Below are 26031 nucleotides of genomic sequence, written 5' to 3'. Positions count from 1 at the left end.
AAATGTTGTGTTTGTGTCCTTCCCCCTCTCTCCCCATCTTGTCTACCGCTCCCCTTATTTTTTGTGTTTTATGTGTCGGTTTGACTTTTTGTGTGATTAATGTTCGCTCTTTCAGGAGCCTCGATCTTGTATACAAAAAGGAAAAAAAAAGCCAAGTCTTTCTCGGTCTTCCCCGTCCTCTACTTCCTTCTACATTCATTTCCATCACTCTTCTCACTTTCATCCTTCCTCAACACATCTCAAAGATGATCAAGAGAAATGGGAGGCACCTGAACTAAATTTCAAGTGTCATAGCAAAGGGTCTGAATACTTATGTAAATGTGATATTTCAGTTTTTTTTTTTAAATAAATTTGCAAAACTTTCTAAAATCCTGTTTTCTCTTTGTCATTATGGGGTATTGAGTGTAGATTGACGAGGGAAAAAATGAATTTAATCGATTTCAGCATAAGGCTGCAACATATCAAAATGTGAAAAAAGTGAAGGGGTCTGAATACTTTCTGAATGCACTGTAGATAGATCACACCACTAGCTACACCATCAGGGTTTAAAAGTTTCTCGAACAAGAGTAACATTCCAAAGAAAAAAAAGTTTTACAAAGATTAATAAATAAAATCTTTATTAAGGAATCCGAAAACCGCAATTTGATAATTAGAGGAAAAATTACAACATTATTGCATCCCTCGGGTTCGTCCATATATTGCCAACTTCAGGCACCCCTTCTCCTTCACCCCCACCCCCCCCCCCTGAAAATACTGGTCCAAATACCCACCACTTCAATAATTCCACAAAGTTTTGTGAGACGACGACTCCTCCGCAATCTTCCATCCCAATGGGCCACTTCAATAATGCCACAAAGTTTTGTGAGACGACCCCTCCTCCGCAATCTTCCATCCCAATGGGCCACTTCAATAATGCCACAAAGTTTTGTGAGACGACCCCTCCTCCGCAATCTTCCATCCCAATGGGCCACTTCAATAATGCCACAAAGTTTTGTGAGACGACCCCTCCTCCGCAATCTTCCATCCCAATGGGTCACTTGCCCCTACCCCTCCACCCAAACCCTCCCCCTCTCCCACATCACGCATTAAGTAATAGAGATATCCCTCTCCTGATCACCAATCCTCAAAAAAACTAAAATAACTTTTAGCAAAACAAAATAATTTTACATAACGCGTGACAAAAAATACAAACCTTCTTTGTAGGAGGAAAATGGAGATGATGGACAACGGTGCAAACGATTGGCCAACATTTTTGAAGTCTCAGTTTACTACGATGCAAGCACACCACAGTCTTTCTGATATTTCTTGTACAAGTCCAATAACTCGGTCGAAACACAAGGCCTCACAAGCAGCAGGGCCTGCTCAAAATGATGCATCGTGACACTTCTAGCTTCGATATCTTCGGTCAGAGCGAGAAGAGCTGCCTCACGACACAATGACGCAAGCTGCGGGGGAGTGGAGAGGGAGGGAAGGACGGAGATGGGGAAGAAAAACTTGCAACATTCACTTTGTTCCACGGACGACTTGAACGAGGTACCTTCAAAAACCGTTTATCATTTTGAAACGGAAATGGTGGTGTTAATGTGCGTGCCCATCCCTCGGAAGGACGGTAAACTGGGCGTCCCTTCTACCAGCATTAGTCACAGAGCTCTTCGCAAAGAGTAGGGCAAGCTATTGCCAGCACCATGAACCAATTCCAAGTTCCTGCCTTGACTTCCTGTGTCGGAGTGGCGACCAATCCAAGATTGTAACCCCAGCCAATAAACTATTTCAACAGCACTCATGCTCCATATACTGTTGTGGCCAAAAATATTGGCACCCTTGCACTTTTTTCAAATAATACACCATTTCTTCCAGAAAATTGTTGAAATTAAAAAATCTTTTGGTATCCACATTTGTATTTCTTTGGTTTACAGTGGAACAAAACAAAAAAGCTGAAAAAATACTAAATCTTCCACACAGAAAACCTATAATGGCCCAGACAATATTATTAGCACCTATTAGAAGTTGTTAGAAATAATTAGATTTCAAGCAGGTGATTCTTCTTTACTTTGGAATTGAACTCACTGATGGTGAGTTACAGGTGCCTGCAATATAAAAATCATTCATTCAACCAGTTTGAATAGAGAAAAGGAGTCATTCTGCTGTTTTGTGTCACTGTGTGTACCACAATGAGCTTGGAGTAAAGAAAGAAAACGAGAGAATTGTCTGAGGAGGTCAGACACAAGATTGTAGCCAAGCATGGACAATCTCAAGGCTACAAGTCCATCTCCAGAGACCTTGATGTTCCTGTGGCCACTGTACGCAATGTTATCAGGAAGTTTAAGGCCCATGGCACTGGAGCTAACCTCCCTGGACGTGGCCGCAAGAGAAAACTTGATCGAAGATTGCAGCGAAGGATTGTCCCAATTGTGGAGAAAGCACCTCAATCAACTACCAAACAGATTCAAGCTGACCTCAGACACAAGATACGACAGTTTCAACTCGCACCATCCGTCACCAACTCAATAAAAGGGGGTTCTATGGTAGGAAACCCAAGAGGACACAACTGCTGAGACAGAGAGACAGAGAGACAGAGAGACAGAGAGAGAGAGACACATAAGAAAGCCCGACTGGAGTTTTCCAAAACACACCTGAACAATCCAAAATCCTTCTGGGAGAATGTCCTGTGGACAGATGAGACCAAATTAGAGATTTTTGGTAAAGCACATCATCTCTATGATTACAGTAAACAAAATGGAGCCTTCAAAGAAAAGAACACCTTCCCTACAGTCAAACATGGAGGAGGATCAGTGATGTTTTGGGGTTGCTGTGCTGCCTCTGGCACTGGGTGCCTTGAATGTGTGCATGGCATCATGAAATCAGGCGATTACCAAGGCATTTTGGAGCGCAATGTTCAACCCAGTGTCAGAAAGCTGAATCTCCGTTGAAGGTCGTGGGTGTTGCAGCAGGAAAATGACCCCAAACACACTTCAAAAAGCACCCAGGAATGGTTCAAGACAAAACGCTGGACTGTTCTGAAGCGGCCAGCAATGAGTCCAGATCTAAATCTCTTTGAACACCTGTGGGGAGATCTGAAAACAGCAGTTGGGAGAAGGCACCCTTCAAATCTGGGAGAACTGGAGCAGTTTGCACAAGAAGAGTGGGCCAAACTACCAGTAGAGAGGTGCAGGAAGCTCATTCATGGCTTTAGGAAGTGCTTCACTGCAGTTATTTTGTCCAAAGGCCGTGCTACCAAATATTAAGTCTTGGGTGTCAATAATTTTGTCAATGCCATGTCTTTTTCTTTTCTGATTTAAAAGGATATATTAAGTTCTGAATCAAAAACAAAGGTTCTGTAATATTAACAGTGAAATAAAGAATTGTGGAGACCAAATACTTTTGTCAATTTCAACTTATCTTTAGAAAAAATTGCGAGTTATTTGAAAAAGGTGCAAGGGTGCCAATATTTTTGGCCACGACTGTAGAGGGAGTACAGGATGATAATAAAAATAATTAAACCAGTTGCTAAAGCAATCTTTGCAGTGGCCAAACTTAGGATGTGTAAGACCTCTGCTAATTGGGTTACAGCAGGCCCAGATTCACAGTTTACTCAAAGACCAAATGGTCAAATACACATTCCAACCGCAAACGAGAACGTCAAATCTGAACAGAAAGCAGGGCACATGTTGGCCTGCCATTTTAAATAAACACAAGAGACGCAATCTTTGAAGAGTTACCTCTGCACCGGAATATCCATCGGTAATTTCCGCCAGGTGGTCGAGAGAGACATCCTGGCTTGTGGGAATGCTCCTGCAGTGCACGCGTAGAATTTCCAGCCTCGCGCCAAGTACCGGAAGCGGCACATACAGGATTCGGTCAATTCGACCGGGACGTAGCAACGCCTGAAGAACGGACAGGGGAGCAGTCAGGGGAATTGTGAATGTTAGACTTGTTAGAGTTGATGCAATTTCAATTTTGATAAAGATGATTTGAAGATGCACGCGATCAACTACCTCATGCGGCACATTTCTTCAGACTGTGGAATTTCACCCTCAACACCTTTGCGACGTAAAATCTGACCCACAATTTACAAGTGCAAGATGTGAAAACAAGATGAAAAAAAAAATGAGATGGCATCTCCTTTCTTGCTTTCCAAGCAAAGAGCCCATCCTTATGGATGAGAGGAAAGAAGAAACAGAACTTGGAGTACGTGTTTACTCTAGTGCTGCTGTAAAACACACAAACAAACTAGAACAGCACTCGGTAGAGCATATACCTCCGCCAGGCTGCACAGTTTATGTTTTGTATCCCACTGATAGGCCGGATCTGGATTCGGACCTCAACCAAAATCTAATCGGCTTGTTCTTGTCACCTAAGCAACTCGTCCACCAAGTTTAGTCATAACTCGTCCATAACGTTTTTAAATATGATGTTATATATCGCTTTTCGCCCGATCTTTCAATGGTGAAGAATGACTTTAAAAAAAATAAAAAAAATAAAAATCTTGTATCCGGATCTGGATTCTTCATCAAAATCGAACCAATTCTTCTTTGTCACACACCCGACCTATCCACCGCGTTTTGTCTGAACCCATACATAATTTTTTGGGATATCCTGTTCATAGACAGACAGAGGTGAAAACATAACCTCTGTCCGTCCACCTTCGGTGGCAGAGGTAACAACATCTTCCCTCTGTGATATAAAATGAATGAATGATCGTTTTTTTAGGCCATTTTCCCCACAGAAGCGGGGTTTAGCCTTGCGGGCCCCATGACAATCATGGTTCCCTGTTTGAGGCAATGTTTTTATGGCCGGATGCCCTTCCTGGCGCCAACCCTTAGTCGCCTCTTACGATGCGCAGGGATACGGTGTACCTATTCTAAACCGGGGTACACACCGGGATTGTGATAATATGGGATAATTTGTTAGGGGTTAAAATGGGCAGGTAAAAGATAAGGTAAGATAGGGGAGAGAGAGGTAAAATAAACAGATTGAAAGAAAACACTGGTGTTTATAGCAACAGTTCGTTTATGATCTCGTGATAAACAAAGATGTGTTAAACGTCGCCCAGTGCAATAATCACAATCTCCTGTGAAATCCAAGTTCTGTGAAATCCTATTTGTTCTGCAAATTAGATTTTTCTATTTCCTCATTTATCATTCATATATAATTTTTAAGGTGTCAGTTTCAGTCTTTGGTTGTGTTTTACAGCAGCGCTCCGAAGCCCGACTCCTCTTCCTCCCATCCATAAGGACGGGGCTATTTATCAAAGCAAAATACGCAATTTGGTGTGTCTGTCTGTCTGACGACAATGCATTCACTCTTATCCAATCTCAACCAAACTTTTCAGTGTAACTTCATTTGCCCTCCTCCCTCAGGAGGTTTTCCACCTTGGACAAACGCCGTGTGAAGGTGTATAAATAGATTATCATGGGATAGATATCCTGAGATATCCTATAATGTTTGAGATATCCTGCTCACAGAGACAAACGGGTAAAAACATAACCTCCGGCCACCTTCGATGGTGGTGGTAACAGTAATAATAATAACGATAATAATATGGCCGAGTCTACAGCATCATAGGCTAAGCGAGTGTGAAAATGTATAATTAAGGCAAGAAGGACTTTGGATACAACTAACACACAGGTATCAAAACAGGGAAAATTTCCCTCTTTCAAAATTGCAATCTTTCAACTTTGCTTTACGTGAGAAGCGTGGGGATTTGCAATGGCGCGGCATCCATTTTGCTCTCGGTTATCTTCTGTACAAGCTTCCGTGTCCCATCAACCACTGTGTCTGTCAACTGCTTGATCTGTTCTGCATTTATTTATATCGCCCTGTCTCCCTATAAAAAAAAAAAACAACCACCTTTAGAGGCCATTTTTCCCCGCAAAGCGGGGGTTGGCCTTTTTCGGGCACCGTGGTTGTTGTTGTTTTTTGGTCCCCTTTTTGAAGCAATGTTTTACGGCCGGATGCCCTTCCTGACGCCAACCCTTTTTGCCGCCTTTAACGACAAACAGGGAATTACCAGTGAACAAACCAGCCCTGTCTCCCTCACCCACTGTATTCCTTTTGTGAACAAACATTTTAACAAATCTGCCATTGGATTGGAATCTATGCTTGGATTGGAGTGATCCTTGGGGTTTTGGTAAATATTAGTAGGAACACAGTGAATTAAAATATTGTTTCGGCATTCCCGGAGGGATTTGACCATCCGGTTCAGAGGGCCTGTGTTGACGGACCCGTCTACCGCAACAATATAAGTTCGCATCACACGGGTATTTACCTTGTCAATGAGGTCAGGGCGGTTTGTTGCTGCCAATATCGTGACATCTCGGAGAGGTTCGATCCCATCCATCTCAGTCAGGAGCTGTGCTAATACGCGGTCTGCCACTCCACTAGATCCACCATCACTGAGAAGGAAGATGATGACAACATTGAAACATTAATTTATGTTGGCCATTATACCCCTTGGTTTATAAGGTTTCTCGCACTGGCGTCACATGAAAATAGGTAACCCGAGCCAGGGCAGATTTCTAAATGTTGTCATAAACTGGACAATTTTTACTGCTATAAATGACTGCGACCGCGCTGCCCTGGTGAATGTGGGCAGTATGGAAGATTGGGCAAGATTTGGCCCCTGACTTGCGTTGGAGGGATACAACCACCGTGAAGAGGCATCATCCTCCCAACCCCCCCCCCCCCCCCCCACCCCCCGATGGTGTGACGAAGGTCGACGTCAGGACTGCATTTCGCTGCTCAGGTGTCCTTCAGAACGAGGTTTTTCTTTGGAGGCCGCCACACAATAATTTAAAACTTCACCCTCTGAACAACGTTACACACGAGACACTACGTGTTCAAACAAAGTCAGTGGTGATACTTTGGGCGTGGTCATGGTGAGCTGTTACTTGGACTGTGGATAACCTCATCCTTTGTTGCCACCCATTTCAAAACCTTTATAAGTATGTGAGTGGCAATTTTGAGGAAAGAGGGAGAGGAGGAATTTTGAAGTGTGATCGAGGTAACGGAAACCTCTTACAGACCCTGACCTTTGACTTCTTCACCTCAAAATCAAATCAGTTCATCTTTGCATCATAATACATACTTATATCAACTTTCGTCAAAATACCATTCCTGGTTAACAAGTTATCATGGTAACAGGACTTTTACCTTCAATGACCTCTGACCTTTGGACTCATGACCCCAAAATCTAATCAGTTCATACTTTATCTAAGTTTGATTTGAATCCCTTAAGCCAGTCTAAAGTTATCGCAATAACGTAAAACCTATTATGGACGGAGGGGCAACCCGAAATAATAATGCTTCCGGCGACTTCGTCAAGGAGACATAAAAAAACAAAACCGTAAATAAATAATTTTGATCTTTTATTGGAATGAGTAAACTCACCTTGCCCGTTCTCCAGCCAGTGCATCCAGCTCGTCAAAGAAAAGTATGGAAGGAGACACCGCACGGGCCTTCCTGAACACCTAGCCAAAAAAGATCTTCATATTATACAAAACAAAACAGCCTCACCTCCCGCAAAACGGCCTCACATTATACAAAATGGCCTCACATTATACAAAATGGCCTTGCTTCCCGCAAAATGCCTTCTGCAAAACTCCCCGCCCCCCCCCCCACCCCGCCTACCTCAAACTCCCCACCCCCCGCCTCCCGCAAAACTCCCCCAACCGCCTCCCACAAAACACCCCCACCGCCTCCCGCAAAACTCCCCCCCCCACCTCCCGCAAAACTCCCCCCCCCCCACCTCCCGCAAAACTCCCCCCCCCCCACCTCCCGCAAAACTCCCCCCCCCCCACCTCCCGCAAAACTCCCCCCCCACCTCCCGCAAAACTCCCCCCCCCCCCCCACCCCCTGCAAAACTCCCCCTGCCTCACATTATGCAAAACGGCCTCGCCCCCGCCTCCCGCAAAACCGTCCCGCAACACGGCCTCGCGTCCCGCAACACGGCCTCGCGTCCCGCAACACGGCCTCGCGTCCCGCAACACGGCCTCGCGTCCCGCAACACGGCCTCGCGTCCCGCAACACGGCCTCGCGTCCCGCAACACGGCCTCGCGTCACGCAACACGGCCTCGCGTCACGCAACACGGCCTCGCGTCACGCAACACGGCCTCGCGTCACGCAACACGGCCTCGCGTCACGCAACACGGCCTCGCGTCACGCAACACGGCCTCGCGTCACGCAACACGGCCTCGCGTCATGCAAAACAGACTGTGGATAACTGGGAGAAATCTGGAAAAAAAAGAAACCAAATGTTAAGACCTCCAATGGCTATTTAGATCTCAAGGTTAAGAAACAGGTACAAGATTCAATGTTTACTTGATTCCTGTTACACGCCAGCTATCCAAAGCACAGGTGAGATTCAGGTAGACAATGAATGCTTAGATAAGCTTATGATGCACATTTGGTTACAGTTTTGAGAAGTGAAAGCGACTGCTTACTTCTCGTACAGCCCGCTCCGACTCACCCACCCATTTGCTCAGAAGCTCACCAGCCTGTTGGACAGAGGAATTGTGATGAAATTGCAGCAAATTTTCATTTTCCACGTTTTCATAAGAGCAAAAACTCAACAATCCCAGTCAAACCAACCAGCCTCTCCACTATATATTTACCATTTGTGTTTATCTTTAGCCAGGAGCTCATTGATGTCACTTTGCTAACTCTTGCATGCCAAAAAACCCAGCGAGTGCACCTAGCAAGTTTAATCAGCCCGTGTCATAAAAGCAAGCCAAAAATGACATCCACTCCATACCTTTATTGAGATGAAGTTAAGACCACTCTCAGTAGCGAGTGCTCTTGCCATTAGAGTCTTGGAACAGCCCGGGGGACCATAAAGTAAGACTCCTCGAGGAGGACGAATGCCCATGCGCTTGAAGGCTTCTGGGTAGCATCTGGGCCACTGGACAGTCTGTTGAAGTTTCAGCTTCACCTCCTCCTGTCCTCCGACATCTGACCAGGCCACCTTAATACACCATAATGGAGACAATAATGTGTGCCCTCAGTAGGTTGCCATTCCTATACTTATAAAATGTTAACAAGCTACACTTGTTAATAAGTGGCACAAGAGTATGCAGGAATGCCCACCGGAGGAATGTCGAGTGCCACCTCTCGCATAGCACTCGGTCGGACAACCTTGAGTGCTTGTTTGAAGTCTTCCATTGTGATGATGATGTCATCCTTTTGCTCCTTTGAGGAGTTCAACTTTTGACGCAAGGCATTTAGGCCTAGGCAACGAAATGACACTATTACTCAAGCAAAACACCTCGAACTTCATTTCACTTTGCTATAAGTGTCCATTTGTCAGGAAGATGCCATTTAAAATCTGCTGGAATCTTATCGTTGAAATAAAAGGAAGTGAGGAATACTCATTAACATTAACCATCCTCAATACAGTTTCATGGCCATAAGTAGGACTGCCATTTGCCCTTTAAAATTTCCTGAACACTGTTACAGCTTGATTTAAGGAAAGACAACAACATCTCCAGTTCAGGTGCAATAAATAATGGTTGAATTTACAAGGAAAATAAATAAAGAATTTCTTTGAGTCTAAATATATTATATTACCGACGACATGTCACAGATTTGCTTTGCTGTTGTTGTCGGGGTTCTTGTTGGGGGGTCGATTTTTGAAATGTGCACTCACTGGTCGGAAATCTGGACACATTCCGGACATCTGGACACATTCAATCTGGACACCCACAGACTTCGCTTGACTGCATCCACCATAGCACAGAGACGAAATGATATGGCGACCATATTGGTTTATTGGCGGGCCCAACACATTAGGCCTATAGGCCTCTGCTGATTATACTCTGCCAGGGTTTGTTGCGTCAGATTTATATTGCCTTTGTTTGGGTTGAGTGTTATTGATGACGAGGGAGCCCGGAAAACATAATCATATGTCGAATAATAGTAATGTTTACTCAAGTCCGTCAGAAAGCACAGTAATGCACGGTAATCAAGCATTACATTATGCAAATTAATAACAAAAATAGTGTTATATTATTTTTGAACGGCCCCATATTGGGGTTAATTGGGGATAAGTTATTCCTGATTGCGTGACGAATCAGCTCGTTCTGATATAACCGTGGGGATGGTGACATGGATAAGTGGTGTTGAGTTCATTTTTGTATAGCTCATAAAGTGTGTTTCTCATTAATTGTCAATCACACTGTTTATCTTTCAAGAGTGCTTTAAATGCGCGTTTATTACCGGATTTTGTCCAATTACCGGATTGTATTACCGGAGGCCCATTACCTGATTTTGTCACAGGTTATGACCACAGTGCTCTCATTCTTGTATAATGTACACAGAAGTGAGGGGTATGAGGGTTACACTTGTGTAATTTTTTCATTCATCATGAACATATGACCCCTTTCCAGTGTCAGTACTGTATAATGTATTACCAGGGATGGTGTGCCAGCAGTAAGTTATCACAACCAATAGCTAGTACAACCTTTGCTCAATGGGATTAACAAAAGGTACTCATTGAAAAGGCTAAGAGCAGTTGAAGTCAAGGATTATTTAAAATACATACTTTTCAAACAGCATTGGAAAAAAAAAAAAAAAAAAAATTAAAGAACCATACCCGCTTCCCGGCAGAGTGCTGATAAATCTGCTCCAACGTAGCCGTGAGTACAAGAAGCGATGTGCTGCAGGTCGCACTCGCCTAATGAAGTCGAAACGCGTCGTAGCAAGCGTTGCAGGATGTCCATGCGCCCGGTGGGTCCAGGAACCCCGACTTCTATCTCACGATCAAAGCGGCCTGGACGGCGGAGTGCAGAATCTACTGCCTGAGGCCTATTAGTTGCTGCAAGGACAATAAGTTGCCCCAATGTACTTTCCTGTAAAACACGTCCATTCCTTCATCAGACTCAGTGGTATACTGTGGTTAGATTATCTACTCAGCCCGGTAGTTCGGCAGTTCGATTCCGACCTCACCTGAATTATAATAACAACTTTAAAAACGTTACGGCTGATACCTCGATTGACACTCAGCATTTACAGGACAGAACATGGACAAACCTCATGGGTGAGCATCCTTTGGGGAGGGAGATTTCTCCCTAAAGGTGCCACACTGAGAGAAGAGCACCGCCACCTACAGTGTCCCGGGAAGTTACTTCCCCCAAGGTCAATCGGCGTGTTAGTCTGATGTCAAATCTTGTGGTGGATACTGTCTCTATCTACAAGTGAGTGCGTTGATTTATTTGTGTGACAGCTCTTCCATGAGCCTTGAAAATTTAGATAAACTAGAACAGCACTCATCGATGTTGCCCGATATGCCTTTGCCCTCATTATTAAATCATTATATATATTTGTACCAAGTTTGAGTTCAATCTCTTCAGCTGTTCTCAAGTATCACATTTTTAACCTGACATGATCTCTGACCTTTGATGCAGACATCGAATCAGTTCACCTTTGCATCATAATGTATACTTCTATCAAGTTTGGTCAAAATCCCAACACTGGCTCCCAAATTAGCAGTAACAGAATTTTTACCAAACAGGACATCTGACCTATGACCTCTTGACCCCATAATCTAATCCATTTACCTTTACATCATTATACATACTTGTACCAAGTTTGACTTAGTTCCCTTCAGCCTTTTTTAAGTAATCCCGACAACGAAAACCTATTATAGACTAACTTTCAACCTTTTGATGCCGAAATCTAATCGGTTCATCCTTGCATCATGACCTTTGCTTTGGTTGTTGCAGACATCATGACCCCCCCCCCCCTCTTCCTCCCCTCTCGTCCTCTCTCCCCCTAGCCTCTCCCATCCACCTTTTACATACTGAAGCACCTCAGATGCTGAATAGGAAACCTGTGCAATCAAATTAAGAGTTTAATTTTTAGGAAGAGGAATAACTTCGTGAGTGAGCTTATTTACACTTCTGGACAGTTTGTGTTGGCATTTGAGGTTAAACGTTAACATTGGTCAACAAATAAGTTTTTCTTGGTTGCTTGCATTTTTCTGAACCATCTTACCAACCACAGATCAAATATTATCTGCCTAAACGTACGGATCCGATGCCGTCCATGAGGGTCAGAAGTGTTGCAACAATACGCTTTTCCACCTCTCCCTGCAGGCCATCGCGCTTCGGGCACATGGCGTCCAGCTCGTCAATGAAGATGATTGCTGGGCAGCTGAGGGCAATAACGCAGCACTGAGCGATCGCGTGGCTCAAAAGGCAACTCAGAGGTTAAGATGACATTGTGAAAGATTAAAATTTTCAGCATTTGTTCACAGTCCTATTTGATGGTTCTTCTTCACCACAACCCACCAAGGGGCATCATCTTACTATAATTCACCAAATGTCCGTCTGTCTGTCTGTCTGTCTGTCTGTCCGTTCGTTCGTTCGTTCGAAGGTACCGCAAAAACTGCTGAACCGATCGCAACAATATTTTGGGTAGGTAATCCTGGGATCTCCAGGAGTAAAATAGGCTATTTAGTTTCTCCAATTTCAGCTTTGGTCTCCAGCATTCTCAGGTTTGGACTCCCGCATAACATTCGCGTTCGCATAACGTTCATTGTGACGATGTTTTCATTGTGACGATGTTGTTTTCCCGGGTGCCGCACAAACGGCTGCACCGATCACTGCACAGCTGCACCGATCGGACTCGGTGACCTCGGACAAAGACATTTTACAAGGACACGGGTTGAATCCCTGCTTGAAATTTTTTTCCAACCCCCTCCCCGCCATCACGGCCATCTCTCCAATTTACAATCCCACGAGATATGCGGAAAAGACGACCCAAAACCAATATAAACATCATTCGTATATAAACATCATTAAAAGTAGATAATGACCTCGGCCAAAGTTCAAACGACGTTTAATCTCGACATGAGAGAATTCCACATAGCTATTTGGGTGGTGTATACGCTAACAGATCGCCGTCTCCATCGATCTTGCTAAGGCCATAACAGCTATTGGCTCAAAATCCTTTTAACTGTTGATTTGGTAGTTTTTACAATGAAGGAAACACGTATCGGGAGTCCATACGACATAGCGATTGTGAATGTGACAGCTCTGAGGCGTCTTTCGCTTCGCATCGCAGTAACGGTGAGCACCAATATGGCGGCTGTAAGATTAAAATCTGGCTTCAAGCCCCCTCACCACCCAAAGCCTTCAACCAGACATAATAACACGCTCCTCCCCCTTCATTCCCGTTCTTCAAAGCAAAGCGGTAAAAAATTGTTGCATCGCCATTATATATGATGAGCAATGGTACCCGCCCTAAGGGCGGGCCTTCAATTTGGAGGCGCGATACATATAAACATCCGTTAAATATCACACGCAAATCATCAAAATCTAAACAGTATTTTTAGAATTTCAATTTAAAAAACCACATCACTGTTCATATCGGTAAATATTATTTCATCGTGTTTCAAATCGTGATATCAACTGTACGTGTTTCTTTAGGAAAAAAAGGAATGATTTTGTACTTCTTCTTCAGTTTAGAACTTCAGGATAGACGACATTGCTGATAAATGTTCCTTTTCTCTCTTTGAGGTTCTTGGCAAACATTTTTATATTGTCACTGCTGCCAACGTGACGCCATGGCATTATTCATAACATTCATTCATTCATTTAATGATCATTAAACATTATTACTACGCTATCGTATATTCTTATTCTTACGCATTATTCTTACTGATATTTTACCTTTTCATTTGGGCCTCCCAATTGAAGCCCCGCCCATAGGGCGGGTACCGTTGCTCGTATCTATAATGATGCAGTACAGGGCCATGGGGTAACATCATTGGCCGAGGGTGCAGCTGTGCTGTTAAAGCAGGAATTTGAAATTTGTTCAGAGTGCTGGTGATAGCTCGCCTACTCTTCGCGAAAGACACTGTGGGATCATTAACGTCCAACAACCAACGCCGGCAGACAGGCCTTCTTGCTTAACATCCATCCGAGGAACAGCACAAGCATTGTTGAATCGCCCATCCTGTTAAACACATAGATGGCAGTTTATAGCTGGGTCGGGATTCAAACCCAGGCTACACAGCTTGTAGGCGATCCTGATACCCATCTTCATCAACCAACCTGGCTGCTCATATATGGCATTAGAAAAGAAATCACTTCCGCTTCGCTGTGAAGCGCAATGTTGTTTGCTTTGGTTTGAACCTCCGTTTAAAATGAGTGAAATAAAACATTTTGAAAATTTCGAATTATTCTCACTCAGATTTCAACATCACTGTAACCTTGTTTAAACTTTATTTATACATGATGATGATTTGAAATACCGGCTACCACCGGAAATGGGGGAGGGGGGCTATACGTTACACATTTGCATCGCAAATTGGGGTTTCTCCCCCGCCGTTGGGGTACCGTTGCTCGTCATATATAATGGCGATACAACAATTTTTACCGCTTTGCTTTGAAGAACGGGAATGAAGGGGGAGGAGCGTGTTAATATGTCTGGTTGAAGGCTTTGGGTGGTGAGGGGGCTTGAAGCCAGATTTTAATCTTACAGCCGCCATATTGGTGCTCACCGTCACTGTGATGCGAAGCGAAAGACGCCTCAGAGCTGTCACATTCACAAAGCCCTTCTCCCAAATATGCCACCCCAGCAGAAACCATACTTGGGGTACCCATAGGCAACATGCAAAATTTGGTTGGCTTTGGTTCAGTCGTTTTTTACGTTTTTGAAGCATATATAAACTAGAACGGCACTCGGTGGAGCGCATACCTCCGCCAGGCTGAACAGTTTGTTTTGTATCCCACTGATAGGCCGGATCTGGATTCGGACCTGAACCAAAATATAATCGGCTTGTTCTTGTCACCGAACCAACTCGTCCACCAAGTTTAGTCATAAGTCGTCCATAACGTTTTTAAACATCATGTTATAGATCACTTTTCACCCGATCAATGGTGAAGAATCACTTTAAAAATTCTAATAGTCGGATTCAAATCCAGATATTCACCAAAATCTAATCATTTCGTCCTTGTCACATACACTACATCTCTGCCAAATGTCGTTTGAATCCGCCCACAACATTCTGAGATATCTTGTTCACAGACAAACAGACAGGAAAACATAACCTCCATTCACCTTCGGTGGCGGAGGTAACAAACAAACAAAAAGGAAACACACGATACACACGTACAGAGCACGATACTTGTGAAATCCCTAAGAGATATTTGACGTTTAAAATAATTGGTGGTTGAATTAAAAGACCAAATATACAAATCCTCTTCAAATTTGCAAGTCAATCAGATGAAAATTGACAATTTGATAAATTTCACTGAAGTTGTTGACCTTTTGGCCGATGTTGACCTGAAAAGTAATTGGTGGTTGAATTCAGTGACCTGATATGAAAATCCTCTTCAAATTTCAAGTCAATCAGATGAACATTGACAATTTTAGAAATTGCACCCAAGTTGTTGACCTTTTGACCACAAAAATCAAGAGGTTTCTTTCCTTTTAACCAACTATATCATTGGGTGAAGAACTTTTATCGTAATTTATCTTGCAATTCTCCATTAATCCTCGCTCTCATTTGAAGCTCTTTCACAATCTTCTTGTATTTCCAAGTATTAGTTCTGAAAACAAATAGTTGCTAGAATTTGTCTAAATGATCATTTCACTCGAGACCAAAAGCAAGGAAAGTTATGCATTGCCGTTTGTAAATGCTGAGGAAATTCTGGTACATGAACAGAACTTACCTTTCTGAGGCCTCTTCAAAGACACGTCTGAGACGAGCTTCCGATTCCCCATAAAATCTGCAAGAGTAAGGAAGAGAAAATCAATGGTGCTCTGGTGTCCCGCGCATCGTGGAACATACACAGATCACGCATCCAACCTACGCTACGTTATTTACGAAATAGTGCATCGAAAAAGAGAAAACCTTATAACCAATCTCAATTTTTTGTTTGGTATAAGCATACACTTGATATGAGCATACACTTGATACTTAATTGGCCATCGACTCATGTGTACAAGTATTTAGCATGCACCAGGTGGGTGTCCAAAAGGATGGTGCAGGGATAGTGTGCTTACTGTTGAGTCTGGGTTCGATTGTGGTCGACTAGAAACCCTATGATTGGTGCTTCGGAGGCAGATAAGTGCATCAATGAGTGGCTCATCCTTCAGATCGACATTAGCTGGTACCCTGTCAGCTAGCATTACTTTGCAGACATTAAAGATCCAACAGTGTCTTTTGACAGACGTCAGGTACCGTTATCGCCAGAACCTTGAACAAATTACAAGTTTCTTCCATAACATACAGTGAGGCACTGCATCAGTGGCACAACCACAGCCCTCAATAAATCGTGCACACCTGCAAGCCGAACTCGCAATTTACTCCCAGTCAAATATGCATACAAATGAATGAACCAGGTAAATTGTAAATAATAAAGGTGAACTCCACTGTAAAACAAACTGATGAATATGCGACTATGCATGTGTAATCTGACCCAGAATACTCCGTGCGCGTGCATACACAGACACCCGTAGAAACGGAAGTGTTTGGGGCACCATAAAGTATATCGTGTGTGAGAAGGATTGTTAACCAAGATGGCTCACAAAGCTTCTAAAATAAGCCGAAAATACATGGAAATGTATCTGAAAGAGCTGTGCCTCTGCACAACGTAAGAATTGGAGAACTTAAATCAGCATGTCGAATGGGCAACTGCCTGTTCACTGCAAACTCCTGACCATGTGGGCCGGTGCAAGGACCGAGTGGACGGATGTGTGCTACACAACCCCCCCTCCCGACGGATACCATTGAATGGATTTTGATCTTTGTATATATCCACTGTGGCCGATCGCTTGTATTAACAGGAAATGATAGGAACTCAACACGTATTAGTCTTCCACTTCCACAGATATTTCTCGTATTTCCTATATGTCCATGCATCCGATTTGCCTCCAGGAACAACAATTATGGTTAACCACCAAAATTCCCACTCATAATATGTTTAAATGCTGAAAATTCTGTTGAAAGTACTATATCACCGATAGATTTTGCGCTACCAACGGCATGTAAAAAGTGCCCGGACTACCAGAAATAGGTCACTGAAAACGCATATAGCGCATGCGCAAAAGGCCTTGTTATCATTCATATGTCATTTCAAAAGCCGTGCATTTTCTGAAGAAAATAGCAACATAATGAAAGAAAAAACATTTCAAAAATTTAAAACGATTTATTGCAACTGTCTGGTCAAAAGTGGTCAAGAAAGACTATTCGTTTTAACGGGAGTCTGCTGTAAATTAGTAAAATAGGAGAGGACATGGATGTGTTCCAAGCAAGGCTTCCTTCACAAGATGCCCGCTGTCCACAGTTATATTCCTGCAACAATTGTCATACTTGCTCATCACTTCAGGCCCGTTGATAATGAAGAACCGTGCCTTCGTCTCAGCAGCGATTGCGCGTGCAAGCAGAGTCTTTCCTGTGCCCGGTGGTCCATGAAGAAGCACCCCGCGTGGCGCTTCCAACCCTGATAACAAAATTTTATTCAAACTTTCAGAAAAGTCAGAATAATACATTTTAAACAATAACTATGGACGGGGATGAGGGGGACGAGGGGCGTCATTCCCCCTGCATTTTTTTTTTTTACCATATATATGGTAGAGGTCCGGTCGGGCGAGAGGTAGATGAATAAGTTCTCGAATCTCAGCCAGCTGAGATTCCAATCCACCCACCGACTCGTATGTGACCTTATTCTGATAGTCAGGGTTGTCTTCCGTTGCGGTTCCCTTTTTGTCACTGCGCTTTCCTCTTGGCATCATCTCGAGCAGGGTGTTTGCATTTATCTGGTAGAATGTTTGTGAGCAATTGCTCTTCTCATCGCCTACGTTTACAAAGAAAGTAGTTCTGGTTAGTGCACAGGGCTAAGCATTTGATTTCCCTCAAGGATTCTGTGTTCAAATTCTCACATCACATGTCCTGCATTCTAATTACATTCATGTAATATGTACAAACCTCCTATGTGGGCCTGAAAGCACATTTCTCAGAAGACATTCTTCTTCAACAAATAGAGCGAACATTCAAAGTTTTTAAATGCCTCTGCCGACGAAGTCGCCGGAGGCATTATGCTTTCAGGTTGTCCGTCCGGCTGTCCATCCGTCTGTCCGTGATAGGTTTTCGTTACCGTGATAACTGGAGAACGGCTGAAGGGATCTTAGTCAAACTTGGTGCATGTTTGTATAATCAGGTAAAGATGAACCGATTCGATTTTGGGGACACGAGGTCAAAGGCAAAATGTCAGAGGTCATGTTAGGTAAAAATTATATTACCGCGATAACTTGTGAACCAGTGAAGGGATTGTGACCAAAGTTGGTACAAGTATGTATTATGATGCAAAGATGAACCGATTGGATTTTGGGATCGAGGTCAGAGGTCATGTCAGGTAAAAATGTGATAACTTGAGAACAGCTGAAGGGATTAAAATCAAACTTGGTACAATTATGTATAATGATGTAATAATGTAGGCAGAGGCAGATCAGACGACGTTGTGACGTCGAAGAATGTCGTTATAGTTTCACCTTTATACCAACCTGCAAGTTCATCTGTGAAGGAACAGATCGGTAGGTTTTGCACATTCATTGCCGCAAGCTTTTCAATCATCTCACCAAAAGCTTGGTCCGGTTCACGAGGCGCAAGGCAAAGCTTTGGCTCAAGGCCCGACACACTGAATACCTTCAATTCCACAGGACGGCCGTAGAAGGTAAAAGAAAGAAGACTTCCTGGAAGTAGTACCTTTCCCTCTGAAATAAAAGAAAAGTTTTTCTTTTTTCTTTTTTTTTTACCAACACAGAGCACCTGGGCCAATGTAGCCTTTTTAACAAAATACTTGGGCTAAGGCTCATAATAGAGCACACACACACACACACACACACACACACACACACACACACACACACACACACACACACACACACACACACACACACACACACACACACACACACACACACACACACACACACACACACACACACACACACACACACACACACACACACACGGTCTAATTTCAATAATTTTGTGTCCACTATGTGATAAGTAGACAACTCTATTAAAATCCGAGTCAGCAAACTGCTTACCATACGTGTGCAGTACATACTCCAAAAAGTCTGCACTCCACAAATATTCATCTTCCGCTCTGGATATCACAAGGGGGAAATTATAGATATAGTGAGACTCGTTTCCTTTATAGGCATCGAGGCTCATGGAACAGCAGAACGACAAGGGGCAAAGGATTAACAGGCAAAATGTGGCCAAAGAATAGCTATAGCTTGGAGAAGGGTGAGAACAGCTACCTCTGAGCTATGCCTTCAACACAAATAATCAGATGTGCTAGAGCAGGCCACAGAATCTATAATTAAAAGGCGAAATTACCTTGGAGTACAACTATTCGACAAGAAATTCAAGGTAAGTGAACCCAATACCACCTTCCCTTACTTGCACAAAAGGCGGACAGTATGAGCAGGCAGAATGGCACCGCGAAGGGGTTGTGCCTTCACCGCTTGTCCCACTTTGACTCCAAGGAGCCGCTGGGTATGTGGATGCAGACAAACTTTTCCTGAGGGAAGGCCACGGACAGGCCAAGCAACGCAAACCTGCAAATAGACCAATAATGAGCATTTCATCAAGAACATACAAAACAAGAAAGTAACTAATAGGGACCGGCGATTTATAAATATACCTTTAAGAATTAAAGAATAAAATAATAAAACTCGTATCCGGATCCGGATCTTCACCAAAACGGAATCAATTCTTCCTCGTCACACACCCAACCTGTCTACCAAGTTTTGGCTGAATCAGTCCAAATCGTTTTGAGATATCTTGTTCACAAACAGACAAACAGGGGTAAAAACATAACCTCCGTCCACCTTTGGTAGCGGAGGTAACAAACAAACTCCTCCTCACATCATGCTCACTGGTGCTGCTCAGAAGGACTGGACATCCGATACTGAGGCCAGCATGCTGCATGCCAGAGATACTGAACTGCGCCAGCTCCTGGTGACAGGAAAATGGAAGATTTTCACCTGTGAAGTACAAAACAAAACCCACCGTAAGGACAATTTCAGGGCAGCTTTAAAATGTATTCAGAATTCTCACAATGGATGAACATTGGGTTTAATATTATGATGCTCGCTTTTCCAGGCAAAAATAACTGCTCTTGCAATATGGATTTACGCATGCTGAGACCGAGAACTGGGGGAAAATAGTCTGGTTACCTCCGCCACCAAAGGTGGATGGAGGTTATGTTTTCACCCCTGTCTGTTTGTTTATTTATTTGTCTGTTTGTGAACAAGATATCTCAAAAAATTGTGGATGGATTCAAATGAAATTTGGCAGAAGTAGCGTATGTGACACGGATGAAATGATTATAATTTGGTGAAGGTCCGGATTCGGATCCAGCGAGTATAATTTTTTTAAGTGATTCTTCACCATTGAGTGATGGGGCTAAACCCGATACGTAGCACAATATCTCAAAAACTTATGGACGGCTTTGGACGAAACTTAGTGGACGAGTTGGTTCGGCCACAAGAACAAGCCCATGAGATTTTGGATCAGGTCCGAATCCTGATCCGGCCTATCAGTTGGATACAAAACATAAACGTCAGCCTGGCGGAGGTATGCGCTCTACCGAGTGCCGTTCTAGTTGTTTTTGTGCCAGCTATGCATATACAAACTACAAACAAACAATGCCGTGTAATGGAGACGGAGACAGAATTTGACAGAGAAACCACGCAACCGAACGCCACACGACTGACAGGGAAACGCCACGCAACAGAAACGGAGATGCCACACTATAGACACAGGCACGACGTGATAGAGTCGCCACAGAAAGGAGATGGAGATGCCATGCGACGGACATGCCACACGACAGAGACATCACACAGACAGACGCCACGTCAGGCAGATGGAGACAGAGATGCCACGCGACGTCGACCGAGACAGAGATGCCACGCGACGTCGACCGAGACAGAGATGCCACGCGACGTAGACCGAGACAGAGATGCCACGCGACGTAGACCGAGACAGAGATGCCACGCGACGTAGACCGAGACAGAGATGCCACGCGACGTAGACCGAGACAGAGATGCCACGCGACGTAGACCGAGACAGAGATGCCACGCGACGTAGACCGAGACAGAGATGCCACGCGACGTAGACCGAGACAGAGATGCCACGCGACGTAGGCCGAGACGGAGACGCCACGCGACGCCACGCGACGTAGGCCGAGACGGAGACGCCACGCGACGCCACGCGACGTAGACCGAGACGGAGACGCCACGCGACGCCACGCAACGTAGACCGAGACGGAGACGCCACGGAGACCGAGACCGAGACCGAGACGCCACCCGACCGAGACCGATACCGAGACTCCACCCGACGGAGAACGAGACCGAGACGCCACCCGACGGAGACCGAGACCGAGACGCCACCCGACGGAGACCGAGACCGAGACGCCACCCGACGGAGACCGAGACCGAGACGCCACCCGACGGGGACCGAGACGCCACCCGGCGGAGACGCGGACGCCACCCGGCGGAGACGCGGGCGCCACCCGGCGGAGACGCGGACGCCACCCGGCGGCGACGCGGACGCCACCCGGCGGCGACGCGGACGCCACCCGGCGGAGACGCGGACGCCACCCGGCGGCGACGCGGACGCCACCCGGCGGAGACGCGGACGCCACCCGGCGGAGACGCGGACGCCACCCGGCGGAGACGCGGACGCCACCCGGCGGAGACGCGGACGCCACCCGGCGGAGACGCGGACGCCACCCGGCGGAGACGCGGACGCCACCCGGCGGAGACGCGGACGCCACCCGGCGGAGACGCGGACGCCACCCGGCGGAGACGCGGACGCCACCCGGCGGAGACGCGGACGCCACCCGGCGGCGACGCGGACGCCACCCGGCGGAGACGCGGACGCCACCCGGCGGAGACGATGGTGGTGTGTCGGACGCACGACGATGGTGGTGTGTCGGACGCACGACGATGGTGGTGTGTCGGACGCACGACGATGGTGGTGTGTCGGACGCACGACGATGGTGGTGTGTCGGACGCACGACGATGGTGGTGTGTCGGACGCACGACGATGGTGGTGTGTCGGACGCACGACGATGGTGGTGTGTCGGACGCACGACGATGGTGGGGTCGGACACACGACGATGGTGGGGTCGGACGCACGACGATGGTGGTGTGTCGGACGCACGACGATGGTGGTGTGTCGGACGCACGACGATGGTGGTGTGTCGGACACACGACGATGGTTGGTGGGGTCGGACACACGACGATGGTGGGGTCGGACACACGACGATGGTGGGGTCGGACGCACGACGATGGTGGTGTGTCGGACGCACGACGATGGTGGTGTGTCGGACGCACGACGATGGTGGTGTGTCGGACGCACGACGATGGTGGTGTGTCGGACGCACGACGATGGTGGTGTGTCGGACGCACGACGATGGTGGTGTGTCGGACGCACGACGATGGTGGTGTGTCGGACGCACGACGATGGTGGTGTGTCGGACGCACGACGATGGTGGGGTCGGACGCACGACGATGGTGGGGTCGGACGCACGACGATGGTGGGGTCGGACGCACGACGATGGTGGGGTCGGACGCACGACGATGGTGGGGTCGGACGCACGACGATGGTGGGGTCGGACGCACGACGATGGTGGGGTCGGACGCACGACGATGGTGGGGTCGGACGCACGACGATGGTGGGGTCGGACACACGACGATGGTGGGGTCGGACACACGACGATGGTGGGGTCGGACACACGACGATGGTGGGGTCGGACACACGACGATGGTGGGGTCGGACACACGACGATGGTGGGGTCGGACACACGACGATGGTGGGGTCGGACGCACGACGATGGTGGTGTGTCGGACGCACGACGATGGTGGTGTGTCGGACGCACGACGATGGTGGTGTGTCGGACGCACGACGATGGTGGTGTGTCGGACGCACGACGATGGTGGTGTGTCGGACGCACGACGATGGTGGTGTGTCGGACGCACGACGATGGTGGTGTGTCGGACGCACGACGATGGTGGTGTGTCGGACGCACGACGATGGTGGTGTGTCGGACGCACGACGATGGTGGTGTGTCGGACGCACGACGATGGTGGTGTGTCGGACGCACGACGATGGTGGTGTGTCGGACGCACGACGATGGTGGTGTGTCGGACGCACGACGATGGTGGTGTGTCGGACGCACGACGATGGTGGTGTGTCGGACGCACGACGATGGTGGTGTGTCGGACGCACGACGATGGTGGTGTGTCGGACGCACGACGATGGTGGTGTGTCGGACGCACGACGATGGTGGTGTGTCGGACGCACGACGATGGTGGTGTGTCGGACGCACGACGATGGTGGTGTGTCGGACGCACGACGATGGTGGTGTGTCGGACGCACGACGATGGTGGTGTGTCGGACGCACGACGATGGTGGTGTGTCGGACGCACGACGATGGTGGTGTGTCGGACGCACGACGATGGTGGTGTGTCGGACGCACGACGATGGTGGTGTGTCGGACGCACGACGATGGTGGTGTGTCGGACGCACGACGATGGTGGTGTGTCGGACGCACGACGATGGTGGTGTGTCGGACGCACGACGATGGTGGTGTGTCGGACGCACGACGATGGTGGTGTGTCGGACGCACGACGATGGTGGTGTGTCGGACGCACGACGATGGTGGTGTGTCGGACGCACGACGATGGTGGGGTCGGACGCACGACGATGGTGGGGTCGGACGCACGACGATGGTGGGGTCGGACGCACGACGATGGTGGGGTCGGACGCACGACGATGGTGGGGTCGGACGCACGACGATGGTGGGGTCGGACACACGACGATGGTGGGGTCGGACACACGACGATGGTGGGGTCGGACACACGACGATGGTGGGGTCGGACACACGACGATGGTGGGGTCGGACACACGACGATGGTTGGTGGGGTCGGACACACGACGATGGTGGGGTCGGACACACGACGATGGTGGGGTCGGACACACGACGATGGTGGGGTCGGACACACGACGATGGTGGGGTCGGACACACGACGATGGTGGGGTCGGACACACGACGATGGTGGTGGTGTCGGACACACGACGATGGTGGTGTCGGACACACGACGATGGTGGTGTCGGACACACGACGATGGTGGTGTCGGATACACGACGATGGTGGTGTCGGATACACGACAATGGTGGTGTCGGATACACGACGATGGTGGTGTCGGATACACGATGATGGTGGTGGTCTGATGATGATGAAGAAAACCTTAGTTGCTTTTGCTTGCAAAAGATCAACAGAACATTCGGTACAATGTACCTTTTTCTTGGAAGTCCATAACTGTGAAGGACAACTCCGTACCCCCATCGTCCTCGTATGCCTCATCAAGCTGAGGCTGCGACGAGTCAGCAGTTTTAAACGGAGAGCCGTCATTCAATTCGCCGAGAAAGCTGGAGCTGGTTCTGCTAGCTGCACGTCCTGAACGCCGCCTCGCACTCATCCCGATCACCTGCAGCAATGCACCACCACGGGCCACGGCTCTCTCAGAACCAACCAACAAACCACCGGCAGTACAAATTTACTTCCGGGAGGTAGAACACCACGTGCAGGTAACCAATCAATTTTGTCTTGTGGTCTCGTATTATTTCTCACCATAACTTACAAATTTGGACGAAAACAGATATGAAGTAAAATGACGGTTATTATTATTTTTTAAACCTAACGCGATAATAAGACCAACAGCCAGGCTGATCAAAATATTTGCAATACACCTCCATCAAGAGTGAATATTTTGGACTGCGCCAGAATCGCGTATTCTTCTAAACCGACTTGCGTTGAATAATAAAATGTTTTGAAATAAATTAAATGAATGACAGTTGTAGAAATAACATCGAAAGAGAAATTGCACGACCAGAAGCGAAATGTTTTTTGTTTTACGGCAGCTTTACGACCGTCGGTTGCTTCACGGCGCCGTGGATTGCATGTTGATTCACGTGAAAGTGCAGACGTCCTCGCACGTGAATAACGATGAGTCGATGCTGGTTCCCAGCGTCACCCAACTGGTACCTGAGCAAAGCAACAGACGTCAATGATGAGGGAATCTTTGCTTTTTCTGCCAAAAAGCTCATTTTCCTCTTGGATGTCACTCAGCAGCCTCCGGTGGATCGAGGTACTGGGACCGAGGAACCTGTGACTCCGTGGATAGACTATCATAATTAATTAATTAATTTTAATGCGTTGTCAGAGCAGCGGAGTCGGGAGAATGCAGGGAATTTGTGGGATGGGAAGGTGGTGCTGCATCTCGGAGTCCGCCGTCCTTCGTACCGTGAAATTATTAAGCATAAGCTGATTGGTCCGCTTTTCGTTCGTGGAGGTTTAAAAAGAGCCCCTTCAGTAGTTTTCACCAAGATGAGGTCATCTTGTGCTGGTGCCCTACACTGGACATGCATGTTCCCAAGTTCTTAGGCTCTTTCTCTGATGCATTTCTCTCTCTCTCCTCTCCTCTCCTTTCCTTCTCCTCCACCTCACACTCCTCTTCTTATTTTTTTCCTTTTCTTCTTTTTAAAATTCTCATTATCTGCTTTGCATTCTTCTTCTCCTTTACATTCTTCTTCTCATTTACTCATCCTCTTCTTACAATCTTCTTCGCCTTACCATCTTCTTCTTCGGATTTACACTCATCCTCTTCTTTACATTCTTCTTCTTCCTCTTCTTAAGTACACATCCGCTTCTTTACATTCTTCTTCTTCCTCTTCTTATGTACACTCATCCTCTTCTTTACATTCTTCTTCTTCCTCTTCTCATATACACTCATCCGCTTTACATTCTTCTTCTTCTTCCTCTTCTTAGGTACACTCATCCTCTTCTTTACATTCTTCTTCTTCCTCTTCTCATGTACACTCATCCTCTTCTTTACATTCTTCTTCTTCCTCTTCTCATGTACACTCATCCTCTTCTTTACATTCTTCTTCTTCCTCTTCTTATGTACACTCATCCTCTTCTTTACATTCTTCTTCTTCCTCTTCTT

At 46.6% G+C, this 26031-nt stretch overlaps 2 protein-coding genes across 3 annotated transcripts in view; one reads left to right on the top strand and one right to left on the bottom strand.

Moving 5' to 3' along the window:
* Positions 1-603: 603 nt before the first annotated feature.
* LOC137427635 (AAA ATPase AFG2A) lies at positions 604-24589 on the bottom strand. Of its 2 annotated transcripts, XM_068117258.2 has the most exons (17): positions 24324-24589; positions 19883-20001; positions 19415-19572; positions 19057-19115; positions 18508-18717; positions 17568-17801; positions 17318-17447; positions 15675-15731; positions 12024-12147; positions 10589-10844; positions 9085-9224; positions 8753-8962; positions 8442-8495; positions 7390-7469; positions 6269-6395; positions 3720-3884; positions 604-1445 (listed from the first exon to the last, which is right to left on the bottom strand). In XM_068117258.2, the coding sequence occupies exons 1-17, from the start codon at positions 24502-24504 to the stop codon at positions 1269-1271; spliced, it is 2481 nt and encodes an 826-aa protein (XP_067973359.2). In that variant the 5' UTR covers positions 24505-24589; the 3' UTR covers positions 604-1268. The 2 variants fall into 2 exon arrangements, with proteins under 2 accessions (XP_067973359.2, XP_067973361.2); XM_068117260.2 differs by lacking the exon at positions 19883-20001 and having other exon boundaries at positions 24324-24445.
* A 374-nt stretch (positions 24590-24963) lies between these two features.
* The window catches only part of LOC137427640 (gem-associated protein 5-like), an 87800-nt gene continuing 86732 nt past the window's right edge, over positions 24964-26031 (top strand). Inside the window, exon 1 of the mRNA XM_078777949.1 lies at positions 24964-25173. Coding sequence (XP_078634075.1) covers positions 25032-25173 — 142 coding nt within the window. The 5' untranslated portion in view covers positions 24964-25031. The remainder of the gene's footprint in view (positions 25174-26031) is intronic.

The sequence above is a fragment of the Myxine glutinosa genome, chromosome 5 (assembly GCF_964187855.1).
Source record: "Myxine glutinosa chromosome 5, kmMyxGlut1.1, whole genome shotgun sequence".
NCBI classification, from domain to species: domain Eukaryota; kingdom Metazoa; phylum Chordata; class Myxini; order Myxiniformes; family Myxinidae; genus Myxine; species Myxine glutinosa.
This window is presented reverse-complemented; position numbering and strand designations above follow the sequence as displayed.

What these genes read in the sequence shown, in the direction of transcription:
- LOC137427635 (XM_068117258.2), bottom strand. Translation starts at nt 24,504, where the DNA reads ATGAGTGCGAGGCGGCGTTCAGGACGTGCAGCTAGCAGAACCAGCTCC. An exon ending in GCAGCACCAGTGAGCATGAT is followed by an intron (nt 19,573 to 19,882) that starts GTGAGGAGGAGT and finishes GTCTATTTGCAG; the next exon opens with GTTTGCGTTGCTTGGCCTGT. An exon ending in TTAACTTCATCTCAATAAAG is followed by an intron (nt 8,496 to 8,752) that starts GTATGGAGTGGA and finishes TCTGTCCAACAG; the next exon opens with GCTGGTGAGCTTCTGAGCAA.